General features: G+C 38.0%; 3 protein-coding genes across 5 annotated transcripts; 2 read left to right on the top strand and 1 right to left on the bottom strand.

Moving 5' to 3' along the window:
* Window positions 1–727: 727 nt before the first annotated feature.
* Window positions 728–10,857, top strand: LOC120003211 (50S ribosomal subunit assembly factor BipA-like). The gene is made up of 19 exons (XM_038852089.1): window positions 728–1,171; window positions 1,525–1,599; window positions 2,107–2,257; window positions 2,466–2,534; window positions 2,661–2,833; window positions 3,391–3,528; window positions 4,634–4,759; window positions 5,208–5,306; window positions 5,711–5,831; window positions 5,992–6,055; window positions 6,486–6,540; window positions 6,619–6,743; window positions 7,968–8,041; window positions 8,447–8,496; window positions 8,716–8,802; window positions 9,346–9,396; window positions 9,484–9,567; window positions 10,036–10,086; window positions 10,567–10,857. The coding sequence occupies exons 1-19, from the start codon at window positions 875–877 to the stop codon at window positions 10,648–10,650; spliced, it is 1,974 nt and encodes a 657-aa protein (XP_038708017.1). The 5' UTR covers window positions 728–874; the 3' UTR covers window positions 10,651–10,857.
* Window positions 10,858–11,625: 768 nt separating this feature from the next.
* LOC120003294 (translation initiation factor IF-2-like) lies at window positions 11,626–14,007 on the top strand. 2 transcript variants are annotated; one of them, XM_038852221.1, is made up of 2 exons: window positions 11,626–12,389; window positions 13,548–14,007. In XM_038852221.1, coding segments are annotated over exons 1-2 (660 nt in total). In that variant the 5' UTR covers window positions 11,626–11,730; the 3' UTR covers window positions 13,549–14,007. The 2 variants fall into 2 exon arrangements, with proteins under 2 accessions (XP_038708149.1, XP_038708148.1); XM_038852220.1 differs by having other exon boundaries at window positions 13,543–14,007.
* A 122-nt stretch (window positions 14,008–14,129) lies between these two features.
* LOC120004375 (OPA3-like protein) lies at window positions 14,130–17,539 on the bottom strand. Of its 2 annotated transcripts, none has more exons than XM_038853714.1 (5): window positions 17,435–17,539; window positions 16,584–16,971; window positions 15,662–15,796; window positions 15,068–15,154; window positions 14,130–14,526 (listed from the first exon to the last, which is right to left on the bottom strand). In XM_038853714.1, the coding sequence occupies exons 2-5, from the start codon at window positions 16,710–16,712 to the stop codon at window positions 14,368–14,370; spliced, it is 510 nt and encodes a 169-aa protein (XP_038709642.1). In that variant the 5' UTR covers window positions 16,713–16,971; window positions 17,435–17,539; the 3' UTR covers window positions 14,130–14,367. The 2 variants fall into 2 exon arrangements, with proteins under 2 accessions (XP_038709642.1, XP_038709641.1); XM_038853713.1 differs by lacking the exon at window positions 17,435–17,539 and adding an exon at window positions 17,144–17,173.
* Between the last annotated feature and the right edge of the window lie 585 nt (window positions 17,540–18,124).

Raw genomic sequence — 18,124 nt, 5'->3', positions numbered from 1 at the left:
GTCACACGTGCACCCAAGCAAGAATGTTCTCTTAATGGTTTCCAGTCTAGATATACTTATCAAGTAATTAACTTCTTAACAAATTGAATTACTTTGGTAGTTGTGGTTCTAAACATATCTAGTTTGCAAATTAAAAAAATTAGTATTGTTATAATATCTGACTCGGTAAACTCAAACCATATGATTTATAAGAAAACCCATGTTTCTATTCCTCATGAAAATTTTTTTTCGGCTCAAGTACGACAATTTAGGAAGAACAAAGTCGTGCAAACTCGATATATTCACGAGAATTGATAAATCTAAAACGGACAATTTCGTTGAGTCTGACATAACTTAGCCCATAAGTATGAGGGAGTGTTAAACATCCAACCTCGGTTTGATAAACTCAAAACTATACGGCTTATAAGAAAGAGTAATGCTACAGGATTAGTACACCATTAAGTGACAAAGTCAAGATGAACAAAGACGTGTGAATTCGATGTATCTACGATTTTGGTCGAAGCTTGCTTTCCGTAGTAGTAAAGGGGGCACGGGACGTTCGCGCAGTCCGTGCCTTCTGTACCACCACGAGACTGGTTGTTCTTGGGTGGATCCCACCTCTAAACAGAAGGGATAGGGGGAAGGTGGCCGGGAATTGGTATTATTGATGTGCGTGGGCTTGGCCCAACTTAAGGAAAGAAAAACTGAAAAGGAAGGGCTTTGGCCCAACTTATATCGAAGGAACGAAAAACTGAAAAGGAAATGCAACTGAAAGTTTACCAGCGCCATTAAACCCTCGGAAGCTTAAACCCCCACATATGGAGCTTATTCGGACCTTAAACCTCCAATTTCACTCACAACTCACAAGTCTCGAGGATTCCAATTGAATAGAGAAATGGTGGCTGGTCCTTTGCTTCGCTCCCTCTGGTCCGCCACCACCAGAAGATCCTCCAACCGTAGCTTTTCCCCACGCGCCTTCTCTACTGCATCGGCAGTTACCGCCTCAACTGCACCAAGCAGTTTTCTGGACCCCAGCCGGCTCAGGAACGTGGCAGTGATCGCGCACGTCGATCATGGGAAGACGACGCTCATGGACCGCCTTCTCCGCCAGTGCGGCGCCGACATCCCTCACGAGCGGGCCATGGACTCCATCAGCCTGGAGCGCGAGCGCGGTATCACCATAGCTTCCAAGGTGAAATACTAACTTTCTCCCCGAACCTGAGATGGTTCAAGAATTTGAACCAGAATCTTTACTTTTAATCCAATGATATTTTGCTATAATTAATAGCCTTATAGGATCTAGACTTTGTATTCTAGCTAGTAAGTTAATGGTCTCATTTGATCCTGATTACCTAGATATATGACAAAGTACCTATTGTGGGCGTTTAGGTTTTTTCTTTATTTACTCTAAAACACTATATTTATTTTTGTTGTGCATATCCTATTCTTAATTTTGATGATGTATTTGTGTTGCTTAAATGAGCAGTATTAATTTATTTTGCTTGCTCTAACTTGATGTATTTCATGCAAAAATGCTGCTTGCAGGTTACTTCAATCTCGTGGAAGGAAAATGAACTAAACATGGTTGATACACCTGGACATGCTGATTTTGGTGGTGAAGTAAGTCCTTGCTTGTACCCATGTATAGTTCAGGTTGGGAATTTGGGATGCTAAATATTCAAATGAATGGTGATAAGTAGATGATGGCCCCACTTTTAAAGGGCACCTAAAAAGATAAAGTTTTGATAAAAACATGAAGGCACTGATCTGTTAAACAACTAATTTGCAAGATTGCAATTGTTCTGGAAGTTGGAATCATGATATGGGAACCAGTGAATTTTTTGTACTTATTGTTGTGCAAATTTGATGGTGTCATGTCCTTTAATTGTATAAGAAAAACAACTTTATGAGTAAATGTGTCAATTACAGAGATGGTCAACTAAGATTTGGATAGTTTGAAGTTTCCTATTCCAGGGTTAGAAGTGGTTAATGAATATTAATTGTAATTCAAGGAGGAAGGTCAAAGCTTTGCACTCTAAATTAGATAGCAACCTGCCATGGTTCAATATCTTGTGGTTGTGGGGGATATGCCATTGATGTTTCACAATTTTTTTTTCTGGATTATAGGTTGAAAGGGTTGTTGGGATGGTTGAAGGAGCAGTTTTAGTTGTGGATGCTGGTGAAGGCCCGCTTGCACAAACAAAATTTGTTCTTGCTAAAGCCCTAAAGTATGGGCTGCATCCTATTCTTCTTTTGAACAAAGTAGACCGGCCTTCAGGTAGGCCTACAATCTTCAGTACGCTTTTGGCTGCATATTCTAAACACAATGCATAGTAGACCGTAGGCTGTCTATGCATTGTGCTCTTTAATGGTATCTAAGGATGTATCTCTCGCTCACTTTCATATTTCCTGATCAGATAACATAGATTTATTATCCTGCAATGAGCACATTGTATTCTGATTTTTGCTTTACTATATGTTTTCAGTTTCAGAGGAGAGGTGTAATGAGGTTGAGAGCCTAGTCTTTGATCTTTTTGCAAATCTCGGTGCTACAGGTGAAAACATTTAGCAAGCTGGAAATTTTCATATAGTAACCACATGACCTCATCAATAGTGAATTTCACCTGCTATATTAGGATGTAATGTTATGTATAATAACTTCCTCGATGTTTTTGTTTTAGAGGAGCAGCTTGATTTTCCGGTTCTCTATGCTTCTGCTAAAGAAGGATGGGCATCTTCCACCTTCACGAAGGATCCTCCTGCTGATGCGAAAAATATGTCCATGTTGCTTGATGCTATTATAAGACATGTTCCACCGCCAAAAGCAAGCCTAGATGAACCTTTCCAGATGCTGGTTAGTACTCCATTGAGACTGAGTTGAGATGCTGAGAACTAGCTGTATTACAATCAAAGTATAAGTGACTAAATATGCTCTTAAATTCATATTTTGGGAAGGGAACTGTAGATAAATGCATATTTCTGTATGACATTGGTCGAATATTCAATTGTTGCTTGCAATGGTGCGACATTCTTGTGTTCTAGGAAAACAAAATTTAATTGATATGGTATAAATTTTAATTTTCTGTGCATACTATTTCCATCTGTTTAATATATTTTCTTGGAGTTGGGCCTCTTAGTTAAGAATGGGTGAGAATTATGACTTTCGACTATTAGACTCGCTTTCTTATTCTTGATAGATTCTACTGCAATTACAAGTTTGCAATATTATTGCATTAGTCAGATGAGAAATGAATTGAAGAAAGTCTTTTGCCATACTATGTATATATTCTTGTTATTTGTTTTTCTTTTTCTTTGATATACTTTCTGTACACTTCTCCCATCATGCTTCTTCTAACTCACCTTTTCCATTTTTAGTTGGGAATTTTTCTAAAAGACTCTAATGCCTTTCAGGTTTCAATGATGGAGCGAGATTTTTATCTGGGGCGAATACTAACCGGAAGAGTTGCTTCTGGGATCATACGTGTTGGTGACAAAGTACATGGAATACGTAAAATGGATTCTGGGGTTGAGAAAATCGAAGAAGGAAAGGTTCGTCTACTATTGCTTGATTTTAATAGAAAGTACAATGTTTCCAGTTTCCACTTGAAATGCTTTTGAAGTTGTTTTGTTATTCAGTTTTTGAGGTTTTTTGCCGTTTTCCAAAGACTACATCCATAGTAGAATTCAATCATCTCAATAGTTTATAATGGTTTCCTAGTTTATATCCCTGCCTGCAGTTCAACACTTCTGACGTGTACTGAAATTTTTAAATGCCTTTTCTATTCAACTATTTGAAAAAAAATACACATAGGTATGTATGTACGTACGTACATATATACATACAAGCGCGCGTACACACACACTCACACATACGCACACATACATGTGGCCTAGTGATAGAGTTGCAGGATCCAACCTAGATGTCACAAGTTCGATTTTAGGAAACAGTCTCTCCACATATTATGTGGGGGGTAAGATCTGCATACATTTTGTTTGTCCCCGACCCCGCCAACTGCGGGAGCTTTGTGCACGGGTGTTGTTTTACCTTTTTACCATTTGTGCATTGTTGCCATCTTTTCTGCTCCTTTTTAGCAGGTTTAAAATTATTTATCTGCAACATCCTGTGTTCTGGATCTCCTAAAGTCTTCTGTAACAGTTCATCATCCAATAAACTCATCTAGCTGTGATCCTTCTGTTGGCTTACGCTGAAGCTTGTGATTGAGTTTTGCAGGAATTTGCCTTTCTTATTGAATCTAAAAAGTTATACACTGCCCTAGTCTCGGCCAATATTATCATTTATCACTGAACATGTGGTTCTGAGGCATCTTTTCATTGAAATTGAGCTTCATATGGTTGCCTGATTATTTAGGTGGATTTAATATATATTGTTGGCTGATTATTTAGGTGGATTTAACATATATGGTTGGCTGAGACTGATTGTGTTGGTAGATTTAATATTTCTCTTTAACAGTACTCAGATGGAAATTTTAATAGCTTGACACCCAACCTAAAATTTGTCTTTCAGACATTATGTTCACGATATAGTCTGTCTCATGGCTCCTTTGTTGTTCTTCTGTAGCAATAACAAGACTCTAATTGACATATGCTGGTATTACACTAGCACAAGTATAATGACCAATCCATTGTCTTGTAGGTTATAAAGTTAATGAAGAAGAAAGGGACGGCCATTGTTCTAATAGATAGTGCAGGAGCAGGTGATATAATTTCAATGGCAGGTTTAGCCAATCCATCAATAGGCCATACAGTAGCAAATGCAGAGGTATGTAACTGCTGCATTATGTAATGTTCAACGGTGAGTCAATTGACTTTCACCTGATTTTGCATTACTGTTTGGATGTTTTGAAATTCACTGATCTGCTTATTCTTCGTTCAAAATTAAGTTACAGTATCATTAAGGACTACATGTATTTCTTTGTGGTAGAACAATATGTTGTATCAAACTGGCATTCGTCTTGCTCTTATCTATATGCTATAATTGGATTTTTTATGTTGCTAGAGGTCAATAATAAAAATTAAAATGTCTTTCTCTGTTTGTGACTCCTTCAATTTGTTGAGTATCCAAGTGACTCGACTTATTTATGAAGCAGCATGTATGATCTACATTACCATGTGTTCTTAATGCTGAGAAATTTAGTATTTCAGCATCGCCTTTATTAGAAGTTGACTGTCATTTCTACTTAAAATCGAGTCTTTATTACATTCTGCAGGTGATGACTCCGTTGCCCACAGTTGAATTGGACCCTCCAACAATATCCATGACCTTTGGTGTCAATGACTCTCCATTGGCTGGTCGTGATGGTTCCCACGTAAGTCTTAAATAAATAGTTACTTAAGTCTTCTTCTTATTCTTTCTTTTATCTCAACTATGGTACTGTCAATCACATTAGTTCTTATTTCTCATTAGCATAATCTTCTGCCATGGAAGTGGTTTCAATTTCAAACTTGATGCATATGACATGAACTGCACATTTTTGTTTTCTACGAGCTGTAAATGTTTCCGACATTCTGATGGTAACATTGAGTTTCATTTCCATTTTTCGCATGTTATGTATTTGTTCCTTGTTTTTGTTGGTGTTTGTGACTTGGGGTACGGAATGGGTTAAAGGATTTTTCTGTCTTTCTATTATTCCTATTATCACTGAGTTGACCACCCATATAATATTTCTGCCATTTTGCATAAGTTTACATGGTACTGCCTTTATAATTGTAGTTGACTGGTGGAAGAATTGGCGATCGGTTAATGGCTGAAGCTGAAACAAACCTAGCCATAAATGTAATTCCGGGTTTGTCCGAGTCTTTTGAGGTTCAGGGGAGAGGAGAGCTTCAACTAGGTTTGTTCCTCTTAACACTGCAATTATCTTTCAATTTGCCTTAACTACATTTATCGTGAAGTGAGCATGCTTAAGTTTTTGATGACATTAAAATTTCCATTGCTTGTCTCGGTAAAAGCTGCTCCTGCGGAGCATAATTTTGATTTTATATGCCTTACAGGTATCTTAATTGAGAATATGAGGCGTGAAGGATTTGAGCTCTCTGTGTCGCCACCTAAAGTCATGTGAGTTTTTTGAGGTTTTTTGTTGTTATTTTTATTTTCCCCCCTGCCTTGGTTACTTGTTGACTCATATATGCTGACTATTTGCTGGCGGCACTGGTGAATGCAATTGATCAATCTGTTGCCAGTTTCTTCTTCTCTGTGGTCAGCCTTTTTATGAAAGTTATTGATTTACACTACTACTACTTCTTTGGAGATTTAAGCCCTTAAGGAAAATAAATGATGAATTGTGGTATATCGATTGACTACACAAACTGAACAAAGCTGCATATAAAAAATTCCACTGAAACTGTTTAGTGTCATTTATTTCTTTTTAATTTCATAGTTATGGTGCTAGACTGGTATGGGTTGGTTTTAAAATCATTATTATTACAATTATTTTTCATGAACTTTTAATGTCAACAACTTGAGCAATATTCCCGCCATAAATCAGGTATAAAACCGAGAGTGGTCAGAAGCTGGAGCCAATTGAAGAAGTGACTATTGAGGTGACGATCCTGGAATTTATTTGTATGAATTTTCGTTTTCATATATTTGGGGCCTTACATCTTAACATATTATGTCAGGTAAATGATGAGCATGTGGGGTTGGTTATGGAAGCTTTATCTCATCGACGAGCGGAGGTTATGGACATGGGTCCTGTTGCTGGAAATTTTGGCAGGACTAGATTGTCCTTGACATGTCCATCAAGGTAAATGTGCATACTGTCCCTTTTTACATATGATTGCCTTATTTCAGTTAATAATTCACTCTTATATAGCTATTTTGGCTAATGTATTACTTATGATAACTAGGTTGGTTGTCATGCCTTTTCCCATAAGATGTGTTAAAATATGTACAAATGATGTGAAATGTCCCAACCCAATGAGGTAACTTATTGGGTTGAATGGCAAAATAACTAATCTTAACGTGGTTTTGGAGCGGGAGGTCTTGGGTTCAAACCTTGGATTCCACAATATAACCCACAATTTATTGTTGCCCCAAGTGTGCGCTTTTGTGTGTGTTGTTGGCCCAATTGTGAGCCTTTGTGTGTGTTGTTGCCCCAAGTGAGGGCCTTGTGTGAGGGTAGCCCTGTTTTGCCAATTATTTCAATAATTGAAAATGAAGATTGTTATGATTCTTATGAATGCCTCTTATATTGACATTTTGTGTTGATTTCAGAAAAGAAACATGGAAATTTCTGGCTTTAGTTGTTACCACGTTTTGCATTCAATTTTTACTGCTCTTTCTTCAGTGTAAATGTCCTGTTAGAATTGTGTGCTTCTTTTAAAACTTCTTTTATCTGTCATGAAAAGAAAGTCATCTTGAGAAAATTTCCTATCCGTTTTTTGGTCTTCCCAGAACAGTCATCATTCTATGGTGTACTGGTAATGGACTATACTTTACTTGGCATGGCTGAATATTTATACTCTTATGTCACAGAGAGAGTTTTCTATCCTTTCTCTTGTCCGCCCAAAACTGACTTCATTCTGGGCTGTCTTGGAGCATGCTTTATTTGAAGTGACTGGAGAATTCTATTTTATTCAATATGATGTGGATATAATGTTCTAGTTTCAGATTCTATTGACTGTACACCAGTGCCATAATATTGTATTGGTTCTTCTTTGGTCATCAGACTGTACTCTGTAGTTAGTGAAAATTTAAGTTCTGTGTATTTCTTGCTCCTCCATCCACAGTGATGTCTACTGCCTTTCTGTTGATTAGCAGATCAAGTTCCACTGTGATTAGAATATCTTAAGATTATGCCTTAGTAGTTCGAAGTCCAAATAAGTGATTTTGTGAAGTTTTTGAAGTGCTTTACTTTTTTTACTCATTGTGAAAATGTAGCTGAATGTTCTGAACCATGGTTATATTATCTATTCTGTTGGCTTTTTAATTGAACTTCCCCAAACAATGCTGTCTCTTTATTCTTCAGGGGACTGGTTGGTTACAGGAGTGTGTTTAGCAGTGACACACGTGGAACTGGATTTATGCATCGCGCATTCCTGAGTATGCATGTTCTGCCACTGATACTTCTATTTCCATCTTCTCTTTAATGTGATACTGCCATTTTTCATCATACCCGTTTCATGTGGTGTTGATTAAACTGGACTTCCAAGTTTTCATTTTGTCAATGCTTATTGTGCTACAGTCAGCACATGAACATGCATGTGTGTTTGGATAAATATATGAGTCAATAAATGTCATCGGAAATTTCGTGTTCGGTGCTTTGGTTTCAAAAGTGTTGACCTTGAAATCTGTGTCTGCATTCAATGTCAGTTCTTGTTGCTTTGCCCAGTTGAAACACAATCTCTGTTGTTGAGTGAATTTAATTTTTTTCTTTGTAAGAAAACATGCATTCGTTTTTGTATAAAAGAAACATTCATACTTCCTCTTTCCCTTATTTTTGTGCAGCTTATGAAAAACATCGAGGTGCACTTGGAAATGTTAGGAAAGGAGTATTGGTATGTTCTCTTGCTACTTTTCTGTTCTTTTAATTAGTTATCTGGAAGAGGATTCCGTTTTCAATTGTGGACTGGGGTGGGGCATCATGTTGAATCATTTTGTGCATGGTCCAATGGACTTTTATTTCCTTCACCCATCATATTTTATGTGATATGGTCATGTAAATGACTTATAGACATGTATGTCTGTGATCTTAACTGCTTTCATTTATTGAACAGGTATCAGTGGGCTATGGTACAATCACAGCTTATGCGTTGGTGAATTTAGAACCTCGTGGAACTCTCTTTGTGACTCCTGGGATGGACGTTAGTGCTGTTATACCTTTTTTCATATGATTAGTTATATGTTGAAATGGTTATTGCCACATCTTTTATTATCCATCACTTGAAATGACTTGCTTTCCTTTCTGTGGCTTTAACACATTTTCATCACTCCTCCAGAAATGGCATCAAAGTTAAATAATTGATTTGGTATGCATTTTATATCAAAAGCTCTTATGAGTTATAAAGAGATTTTATCAACAAATAAAACTGTACTAGATGATAAATAATTATCATCGTTTTTAAATTCAAGTGCATAAAGCCAGATTACTTTTGCATCATAAGCATGTGCTTTATTTATTTTCTTTCTTGAATATTGTCTTATAGAAAATTTAGTGATAAGAGTCGAGAAGGAACAGAAATGAACATGAACTTTTATGGGTGAATCCCCTCTCCTAATATGATATGACTGCTGAGGACTTTTACATGGTCTTTGCGCTAGATATACTGGAATATCTTATCTTTTCTATTCATTTAGTGAAAGGACCTTTGAATTGATTCAGCTCATTTTCATTTTGTGGTTTGCAGTCATATGACGGCATGATTGTAGGTGAGCATTCACGGGATAGTGACCTTGATGTAAGTAGCATCTCTTGCTCTCATAAGTCATATCTTGCCTTCTATCAGTCCAATGTGGGACTGATTTTTAAAATATGCATATTGTAGGTCAACCCGGTTAGGAGCAAGGAACTTTCTAATGTGCGATCTGCCGGAAAGGATGAGAACGTGAAGCTATCACCCCCCCGCCTTGTATGTATTTTGCAAATGTCATGCTTTTGTTTGTTGGTTTCATTGCTTGGAATTATGTTTAACCAAAATATTTGGCTGCCAACACTTGTCCTGCCATTGACTATTTGATGCTTTTATCATGCATGGTCTTTCGCATGCACTAAAGTCAAAAGTGCTTTGGATGCAGGAACTTTATCTGATGGAAACGCAATAGAAAATTATATTTATCAATATATTTTATGACCAAACTCCATCCTCACTAGTCACTAATTTTTATTGGTGTTGCACTCTAACTCTATCACTCAGTAGAGGTAATGTTAACACATAATATTATTTTTGGGTGATGAATTTGAAAATCATGTTGCAAGTTTTTCATGTAACAACGGCTGAAAAGTGAAAACTCAAAATGTGGGAGATGAAGCTAGATTCTTGGGTGATTATCTGGATCCCCTTTGTACTTTGTTAACATCTCAATACATATCTGTGCAGATGACTCTAGAAGAGGCAATTGGATATGTAGCTTCCGATGAGCTTATTGAGGTAAGTTCCCTCCCTTCTGCGAAAAATATGTGAAACTTGTTCTAGTTCTTAAATTTTGGAGGTTCTTTCGTGAACTGTTAAACTTGTGTAGAATGAAATATAATTTTGGTCTTTGTATCAAATGCACTTTTGCTTCCTAAAATGGCAAGCTCTTAAAAATTTTGAGGCTCTTCCATCAATTCAAGTAAGGATGAACCGTTTAAGGCTCTGCGTGGAAGATGGGTTCAGGTGGCTTGGGAGGGGTTGGGTTTAGGATTGGAACACTTGTGTGGGAGAAAAGTGAGTAGGGAGGTGTTCCATGTGTTTTCATTTCGAGGGGTTCGTAAAACAGGTTTTGGGACTTGCATTGGTCACAATATGCATCCTTTGCTTCATCAACACGAGTTTTGTGTATATTCCTCGATGTTATTATCTTGAAACTTACTAGGGCAGTTCTTTCGGTTTCTGTTAAATGGTAAGGCTCTTGTATTCTGCACGTAGGTTACCCCCAAGGCAATTCGGCTAAGAAAGAGATACCTGGATGTCAACAAGCGTAAAAGCATGAGTAAAAGACCAAAGGAGTGAGATTTTAACTCTGCAATTCTGCATACAATTTTGTGACTTCATACCTCGTTATTTATTGTGCCTGAAGAGGCAAATTTGTACTATTATTCTTTGTGTAACCACAATTTAGGTGGCATGTTAGGAAACATATATTATTCTGGAACTGTGAAATAACTGAGTGTTGTATTTGGAAAGTAGAAATAAAGCAATAATCGATTTCAGTCACCATTTATGCTACTTCAATAAAACCATCTACTTTATTTTCATGTAAATTGTCAGAGAATGTAATTCAAGAGAGCAATTAATACCTCCACGAACGGGATCCTCCACATGGTGGTAGCATCTTAGTATTTATAAACATTTGACTCGCGTGACCCACCAATGATACGTGGTACTGAGCTTGATGAAATTTTAGACCTATGTTTGTCCATTCCGATTATGAGACCTGTCGGAGGATTTGAAATTTTGACTAGGCCTTGGGCCTTTGAAGGAATTTGAAAAAAAGGAAACTTTAGGTACACCTTGGTTTTTATTAAAGACATCGTCAATTGATTTTTATAAGGAATGATCAACTTAAATTGGGGTGTCTTTAATAAAAACCAGGGTGTGATTAAAGTTTCCTTTGAAAAAATGAAGGTTTGAATTGGTTGTTGATTCGGCAACCTAGGCCGTGGGCCTGTAGGTCTTCTACCCCAGCCCATGGACCTGTTGGGATTCTTCTGTGAGTTCTGTGCCATCCTGCCATGGATCCGTAAATTTTCTAGCTCAAGTCTGCCTGTTGGACGTCTTCCAGACCATGGGCCTATCTTGTTTCGTCGCTTGAGGGCTTAATTGCAGATTTGACCCATACAAATTGAAATTGCAGATCCTATTGGAGTATTGGTTCAAACAACTGAATTGTGTAGATCAATAATGGGCCTGAGGGCCCATATCGGGCCCACTGTGATACCATTTCCATCTCAAACGGGCCGAGAGTTCCAATTAATAAATTTATAACGAACCACTGCCAACTACCCGCAACGAACGAAACCGAAATCCCGCATCATCATCTCCCTCCTACACGCATATCGACAAACTCTCTCCGACGGAGGGCGGTGGTGGATGGCAAGAGCCAACAAGTACACCTCCATAAACTTCAATCACATCTACGACAAGGATCTCTCCAACAACAATACCAATCCAACGAAACACCGAACGTCCTCGGCTTCCTCTTTGTACTCTGCAGTTTCCTCTCCTAACGGTTTTAATAACGCCACGACCCGGACCCATGGCCGTATGCTTGTCCTGACCAGACCCACATCCAAACCAATAACCACGCCTCCACTCTCTCCTTCCCCACAGGCCCCATCGACCCAGCTGCCACAGCAGAAGGTTCCAGATCAGCCCCGATCTGAACCGGACTCCATATCTTTGCGTCCTTTGGGTCGGACAGGATCGGGTTCGGGGATTTCTGCGCCGGTCCTTGGTCAGACTAAAGAGAAAGAGGAGGGTGCGGTGGTGGGGTCATCGAAGCCGAATCGGTTTGTACCGCCGCATCTTAGACCTGGGTTTGTGGGCAAGGAAGAGAGGCCTGGACCTGAAGTTTTCCGGGCGAGAGAACCGAGTCAGAGGCAGCAGGGAAATTTCGGGACTCCGGGAGGGAATAATGAGAATGGGCGGCCCAAGTCAGGTGGGTATGAGAGAATGAGGGTTGGCGAGTCAACTCTGGGGTTGGCTAGTCGACCCAGATCGAGCGGAAACCGACCAAATTCCAGCGGATGGTACGTCTTTTTCTTCCGATTTGAGTTGAGTTTAGCTGTTTGGTTTCTATCTCGATGTCTTGATTCATCCTTTTATTCCTTGGCTCGTTTAACATATAGTATCTGATGGTTGATCGACCAGTAATTTTGGCTAGCATATTCATTGTTGTTCATGTGGTAAAATATTTAGTTTGGGATTCTAGAATCTAGATTATGAATAAATGAATTGTCTTTATTGTATTGTTGACTCATGGGGTTGTGCTTTGAAGTAAATGTGTAATAACGAACTCGTTGAGACTCAGAGGGGAAGGTTTCAGTTTTAAGACATCTAGGAGGTTAGAATTTCTGTCCCAGGTTCTTGATTTCGGGATAAATTTGAGGTTAAGGTTTCTGGTTCGCTCAATTGTAAAACTACATCAAATCTTGCTCCGATACCAAACTGATGCAGGCCCAAACCCACTAGCACAATATTGTTCTCTTTGAGCGTCATGCAAGTGAAGGATGTGCCTACCCATATAAAGCACTTCATGAGCCTATGCGGTGTGGGACTGAGAAATGACCCGTCACCTTCCACGCACTACAAAAGGTGACATTTGAAGTTCATTAGGAAAGCATGCATTACCATGCCTGAGCATTTAAGATAACATTAAGTTTTGTTGCTCTCAAGAATTACATAGATAGAGATTCTAGAAGAGTGGTTTATGAGTGATGTGCCATCAATTAACTGATAAAGATGAGTTATGCTGCCCTACTGTAGGTGGCCTACAATAGTAGTTTTCTGCATAGTCCTGTGTTCTGTTTATGCATTTGACTTGAACATGTGCAAGAGATACATGCCGATTCTTTGTATTTAGAGATTGTAGCAGAGTTGTTGTCCATGTATTCTTTACTGTGGTCAGAGATATTGAGCTATGCTGTTTTACGTACTTGTGCTTGATATCTATGTGCCGAAGCATAAGAATGTTAATACAGTTCCCATGACATGTAATATATATATTGCACTGGATGACGAAGAAGTTTCTCATGATATGTATTATTTATATTTAAATCGATGAGTAGAGTGCTGCTTGTTATGCTTTGTTCCCCACAGTTTACATGTTTTACCGCTACTTTACCTTGAGTTTCAGTTTTGGTAACTTCTCTTGGATTTAACTCACTTGGGAAAAATTCACAGATCAGATCCGAAGTATCGACCTCTTATCCCACGATGAAAGTTAAGACCTCCTCAAACTCAAGATGGATTCTTTTACCAGGATGAGTTTACTGTTTTTTGGCCTTAATCTCCTGTAACATCTGTAGTGTTTTAATTACTGGAAGATAGAATTGAAGTTAGCATTGCCTTTTGGATCAAAGTCGGAGCTTGAAGCGCTATATCAAGCAAGAGGCTTTCGAACAAAACAGCTCTATTGCTGGCTAGTTGACTACTTGACTCCATTCTGTTTATAGAAAAGACTCGAAGAATAAATAACATGTAGAATGTGTAAAATGTAATTGTGTGATTTTTACTGTTTATTTGGAACTGTGTTTGGAGGCAAGGATTATGTTCCAATCTTGCCTTTGTTATAATTCTTTTGCCTTGTATGTATTTAAAAGACTTTTTTCATCGGAAAATGTATCTTCCATCATGTTCTTTCATCCATTTATAATGCATGCTGCAGTTGTCCAGATTGTGAAGCTTGCAAAGTGTTCTTTGTTCTTTCTCAGTGACCCACAGCTTAAATCATTATCATGTTGGATATGCATTACACTAATCAAATCAAATACAGAATAACATCAAATGCTTTTATTGACAGGAAACTATCCATATGGCATGATAAATGCCCAAGTGCTATATAGACAACCAACTAGAATGGTGTAGAGCTCATGGCCCCTAAAACATTAAATAAGAACAAGTTTTCATTTAATTATCACTCTCCGTGATTAGAAACTGTTACAAGACTACAACAGGATAGCTATAATCTGGCACAAGAGGATGTGCTTTTCATGAACTACAAATGAATCAAACATGTTTTGCCTTTTCATCTTCTGCAGTATGAGCTTGCCTGAAGTTGAATAATCCTGCGACCCCTCGTGCTTTGGCATGTTGTTCCAACTCTGCAACTTTCTGTTTGACAAGCTCGATTTCTCTAGCTAATTCTTCATCTCTTTGTTTTATTGCCTAAAACAATGGATAAATAATTAACAACTCATAACTAAACAAGTGCATGTAACTAAACAAGAATATGCATGAACCTATATGCAACTCATTTATCAAGTTGCAAATGTAGAGAATTTACAACTTGTTGTACATGTGTGACTCTTGGTTCCACATGGTGAGCTTGACCCGGACCGACAAGTGAAGGGAAGAACAGACAGTATTGGTCAAGTTTGGGCTAGGGCACTAAACCTTGATTTTGTATGAAAGATGTTAAAAATGTTTCAACTAGTTAGACTAACAGAAGCCTATTAGTCTCATTCACTGGATAGAGCCATAGAAGACACGAGCCTTGAATTTTGACACCATCGGTCCAAGGTTCATGTTGGGCTTCGGCACACTGATGTGCTGCTTTTTAGGTCAACCTCTATTCCGTATCCCCCATAGCTACTCATAAGTAGTAGAGAATAAATGAAGAATAGAATGAAATAAAAATGCTGTAAACCAACACAGGCAGGGAAAATAAAAAGTCACAGAAGCTAAAAACGAGAACAGAGTTGTCTACTTGTAATTCCTGTTTGCGCTTCTCCTCCTTTCTTGCTTCTGATTTAGAACTTCTTTGCACCTCAAAAATAACAGCAGCTCCAGCAACCTACACAGGAAGAACAGGATCATTGAAACTCGTCGCATAAGAAGGTGAAGACCCAAATTTAGAACTGAAAAAATGTTTAACAAAACATTGAACACCAAATAGCATAAGAGGCGTTCCCTTTCTTTTATTTTGTCTAGTTTCCCTATTACGCTTCATATGTTTTTGGCTGTTAAAGTCCCAAACAGGGTCAAGAACATCCCTAGTCATAAGTGAAAATTTATCTGCTACACTTCAGGATTCAATACAGCACTCGCAGTAAAAAATATTCAATTATGTCGGCATTCATTAATGGATGGCATCACGCTAGTGACAAATGTCAGCTCTAATGCAGCGAAAAGGTCGTTATGCACTGGAACCAAGCACCTATTATACAGCCGCCAGCACATGCCCATCAAAGCTTTCAAGTAAAAATAAATACAACCACAAGATTACATGAATGCAGAAAGTTTTTTTATATGCTAGGTAACATTAAAGAAAGCAAGAAGTGCAGTGAAGAAATCATCATACTGAGAACACAAAGAGTTCCCCAATAAGATCTGATGCAGCTTGTACAGCCTTCTCCTCATTTAAAGGACGTATTTCAACATTGGTTGCGTGACCATATACGCGTCTTTGCAAATTTGTTGTGAATCTATGATTTGCCTGAAACAACAATACCATGAGCATTTGTTAATCATCTAGGATTCAAATCAATGTGTCATTACAAAAAAGTTATGAAAACAGAATGACATCTCAAATCACATATTACAAGATCATGGAAGTAGTTGATTGAATTACAACAAAACAGATAGAAGCCAATGACCATGCTATCAATTTTCCAAACATTCATTACGAGTGTGATAAATCTTATGGCAGTAGCAACCATGCTACTGGATACCGAATCGGTTGTCAAATCTGAAGAAGAATAAAGTTAAAATTACAAGGGAATGAACATATAAAGACTTTAGAATATGATGAAGCACTTTACAGTACCAAACCCAACGCCAAGAATGCATTAAGAAAGGGATCATTCAAGATTATTTATTGGAGCCCTTTATAGATTGTTCATCATCTATGCATAACTTTAGGGCCAAATGAATTGTTTAAGAGGTAATGCACATATTTAAAGGAAAGTTATTAACCTGTCTCATACCACCACCATGTACATACTATATAGATAAATGCCATTGAGTCCTTGACAAAAGGAATTACTGAAAAAAAGAATGAATGAGCAAATAGCCAAACATATAAACACACCATGTTCGAGATCAAAATTCAAAACTATGAATGAGAACATGTACAAGCTCAAGGTAATGCAACCATATACCACAACTTTTAATGAAAGAGAAAAATAAAAAGCAGCAGTCATAGCAGCAAAGATGTAAAGAACCCAAGATAAGATGAACCAATACATGACCTGAATAAAGATGTGGAGACAAGAAAATAGGACCTGGGCTATGTTTATGATGAACTGGCGGAACCTTGGATGCAGGCCTGCTTCTTTCTTGAGACGACTGGCTATGGGTTTGCAGAAAGTTTTGAGAGCAAGGGTCCCCAGCTTCACCACTGGAAGGATCATCTCTCTCACTTTCTTTCTCTATTTCTCTAGGTATGGGCTTCAAAATAAATACATTACATGTGACAAGTGCTCACAACAACAACCCCATCTCTAGAATAAGAGAATGATGGAGATGCGATTGTGGTGACAATAGAAGAAAATAGGCAAGCATTGAGGTAACAACAATATAATTATTTGGTCCTGGTATTCTTCACGCTTCAGTATTGATTTTAAGAAAGTGACAAGGTGGATTTCTCCAGCTCATCTGCTTTTCATGAACCTGCACTTAGTACATACTTTCAATTAGACCAGAAAGTCAGTAAAAAACAGTCTTACATATGTTTAACTATGTAATTCACCTCATCTGCTTTGTCAGGAGTGATGAAGAGCATTTTACAAAATTCTTCTAAACTTATGTCAATCTTTTAGTTGTCGAAAGTAAAGATCAATACCTCAATGGAGTAGTAAACTAGACAAGCACCTTCTTCATCATCCCGAAATCGTTCCAGTTATATAAAAAGACAACTCACTTTACCCAAAATCACAAAAACTCAACTTAAATGTCTTCAAAAACAAAAACTTTTGAAAAAGTAAAGAAATTTGACAAGTTCAATCCCACTCAGTGAAGTAAAATTTAATGAAATATCAGAGCGGGCATAGAAGGATGATTTTTCATTAATCAAACAAGCCACTTAACAAAACAACCCAAATCCAAATTCAGCACATAGAGAAAAGGTGATTACCAGTAACGATGGCGAGAGAAAGGACTGTCTGATTTGACCGCGAGAGAAGGTAGAGGGCGGGGGAGAGAGAGAGAGGCCGGAAGAGGGAAATAGAATGGAGATGGCGGTCTGGTAGTCGAGAGAGAACAGGGGAGAAGGTTGTCGTTCTTTCTATGGGCCCGTGGGCCTTGACCAAAGCCCAACCCAAAAAATAATACTTTGGGCTTTCATCAATGGGCTTTTGGCCTTTTAGATTAGAAAAACTTTAATCACATGGTCACACCCCTATTTATTAAACACCACCTTTGTTAACTGCACCCTTTAAAAATTTAAGATTTTATTAATCGCACCAAAAATAAACAAAAGCTCAAAATCTCATATAATTTAAAAATACACCCCAAGCACAAAACAGAACAAAAGGTCACGGATGATCCACAAAACCCAGATGACCTTCTTGAACCCAGTCAATACGATGGGTTGATCAAGCCTCTGTATGCATCGCATGCCTAGCCGAGCAAGATAAGCATCGATCCCCACAGTTTTACAATCTTCGTGAATCCCACAAATAAAAAATCACAAAACTCACCAAAAAATTCGAGTCACATCAGATGGACCAAAATAGAGTAGAACAAACAAATAGATTTAGTTCATATCACAAGATCCATCAGTCTTTAAGAAGAATAGACAAGATCTCTTAGGGCACTAAACCAA

Source organism: Tripterygium wilfordii, chromosome 8, assembly GCF_013401445.1.
Source record: "Tripterygium wilfordii isolate XIE 37 chromosome 8, ASM1340144v1, whole genome shotgun sequence".
Taxonomy (NCBI): Eukaryota; Viridiplantae; Streptophyta; class Magnoliopsida; order Celastrales; family Celastraceae; genus Tripterygium; species Tripterygium wilfordii.
This window is presented reverse-complemented; position numbering and strand designations above follow the sequence as displayed.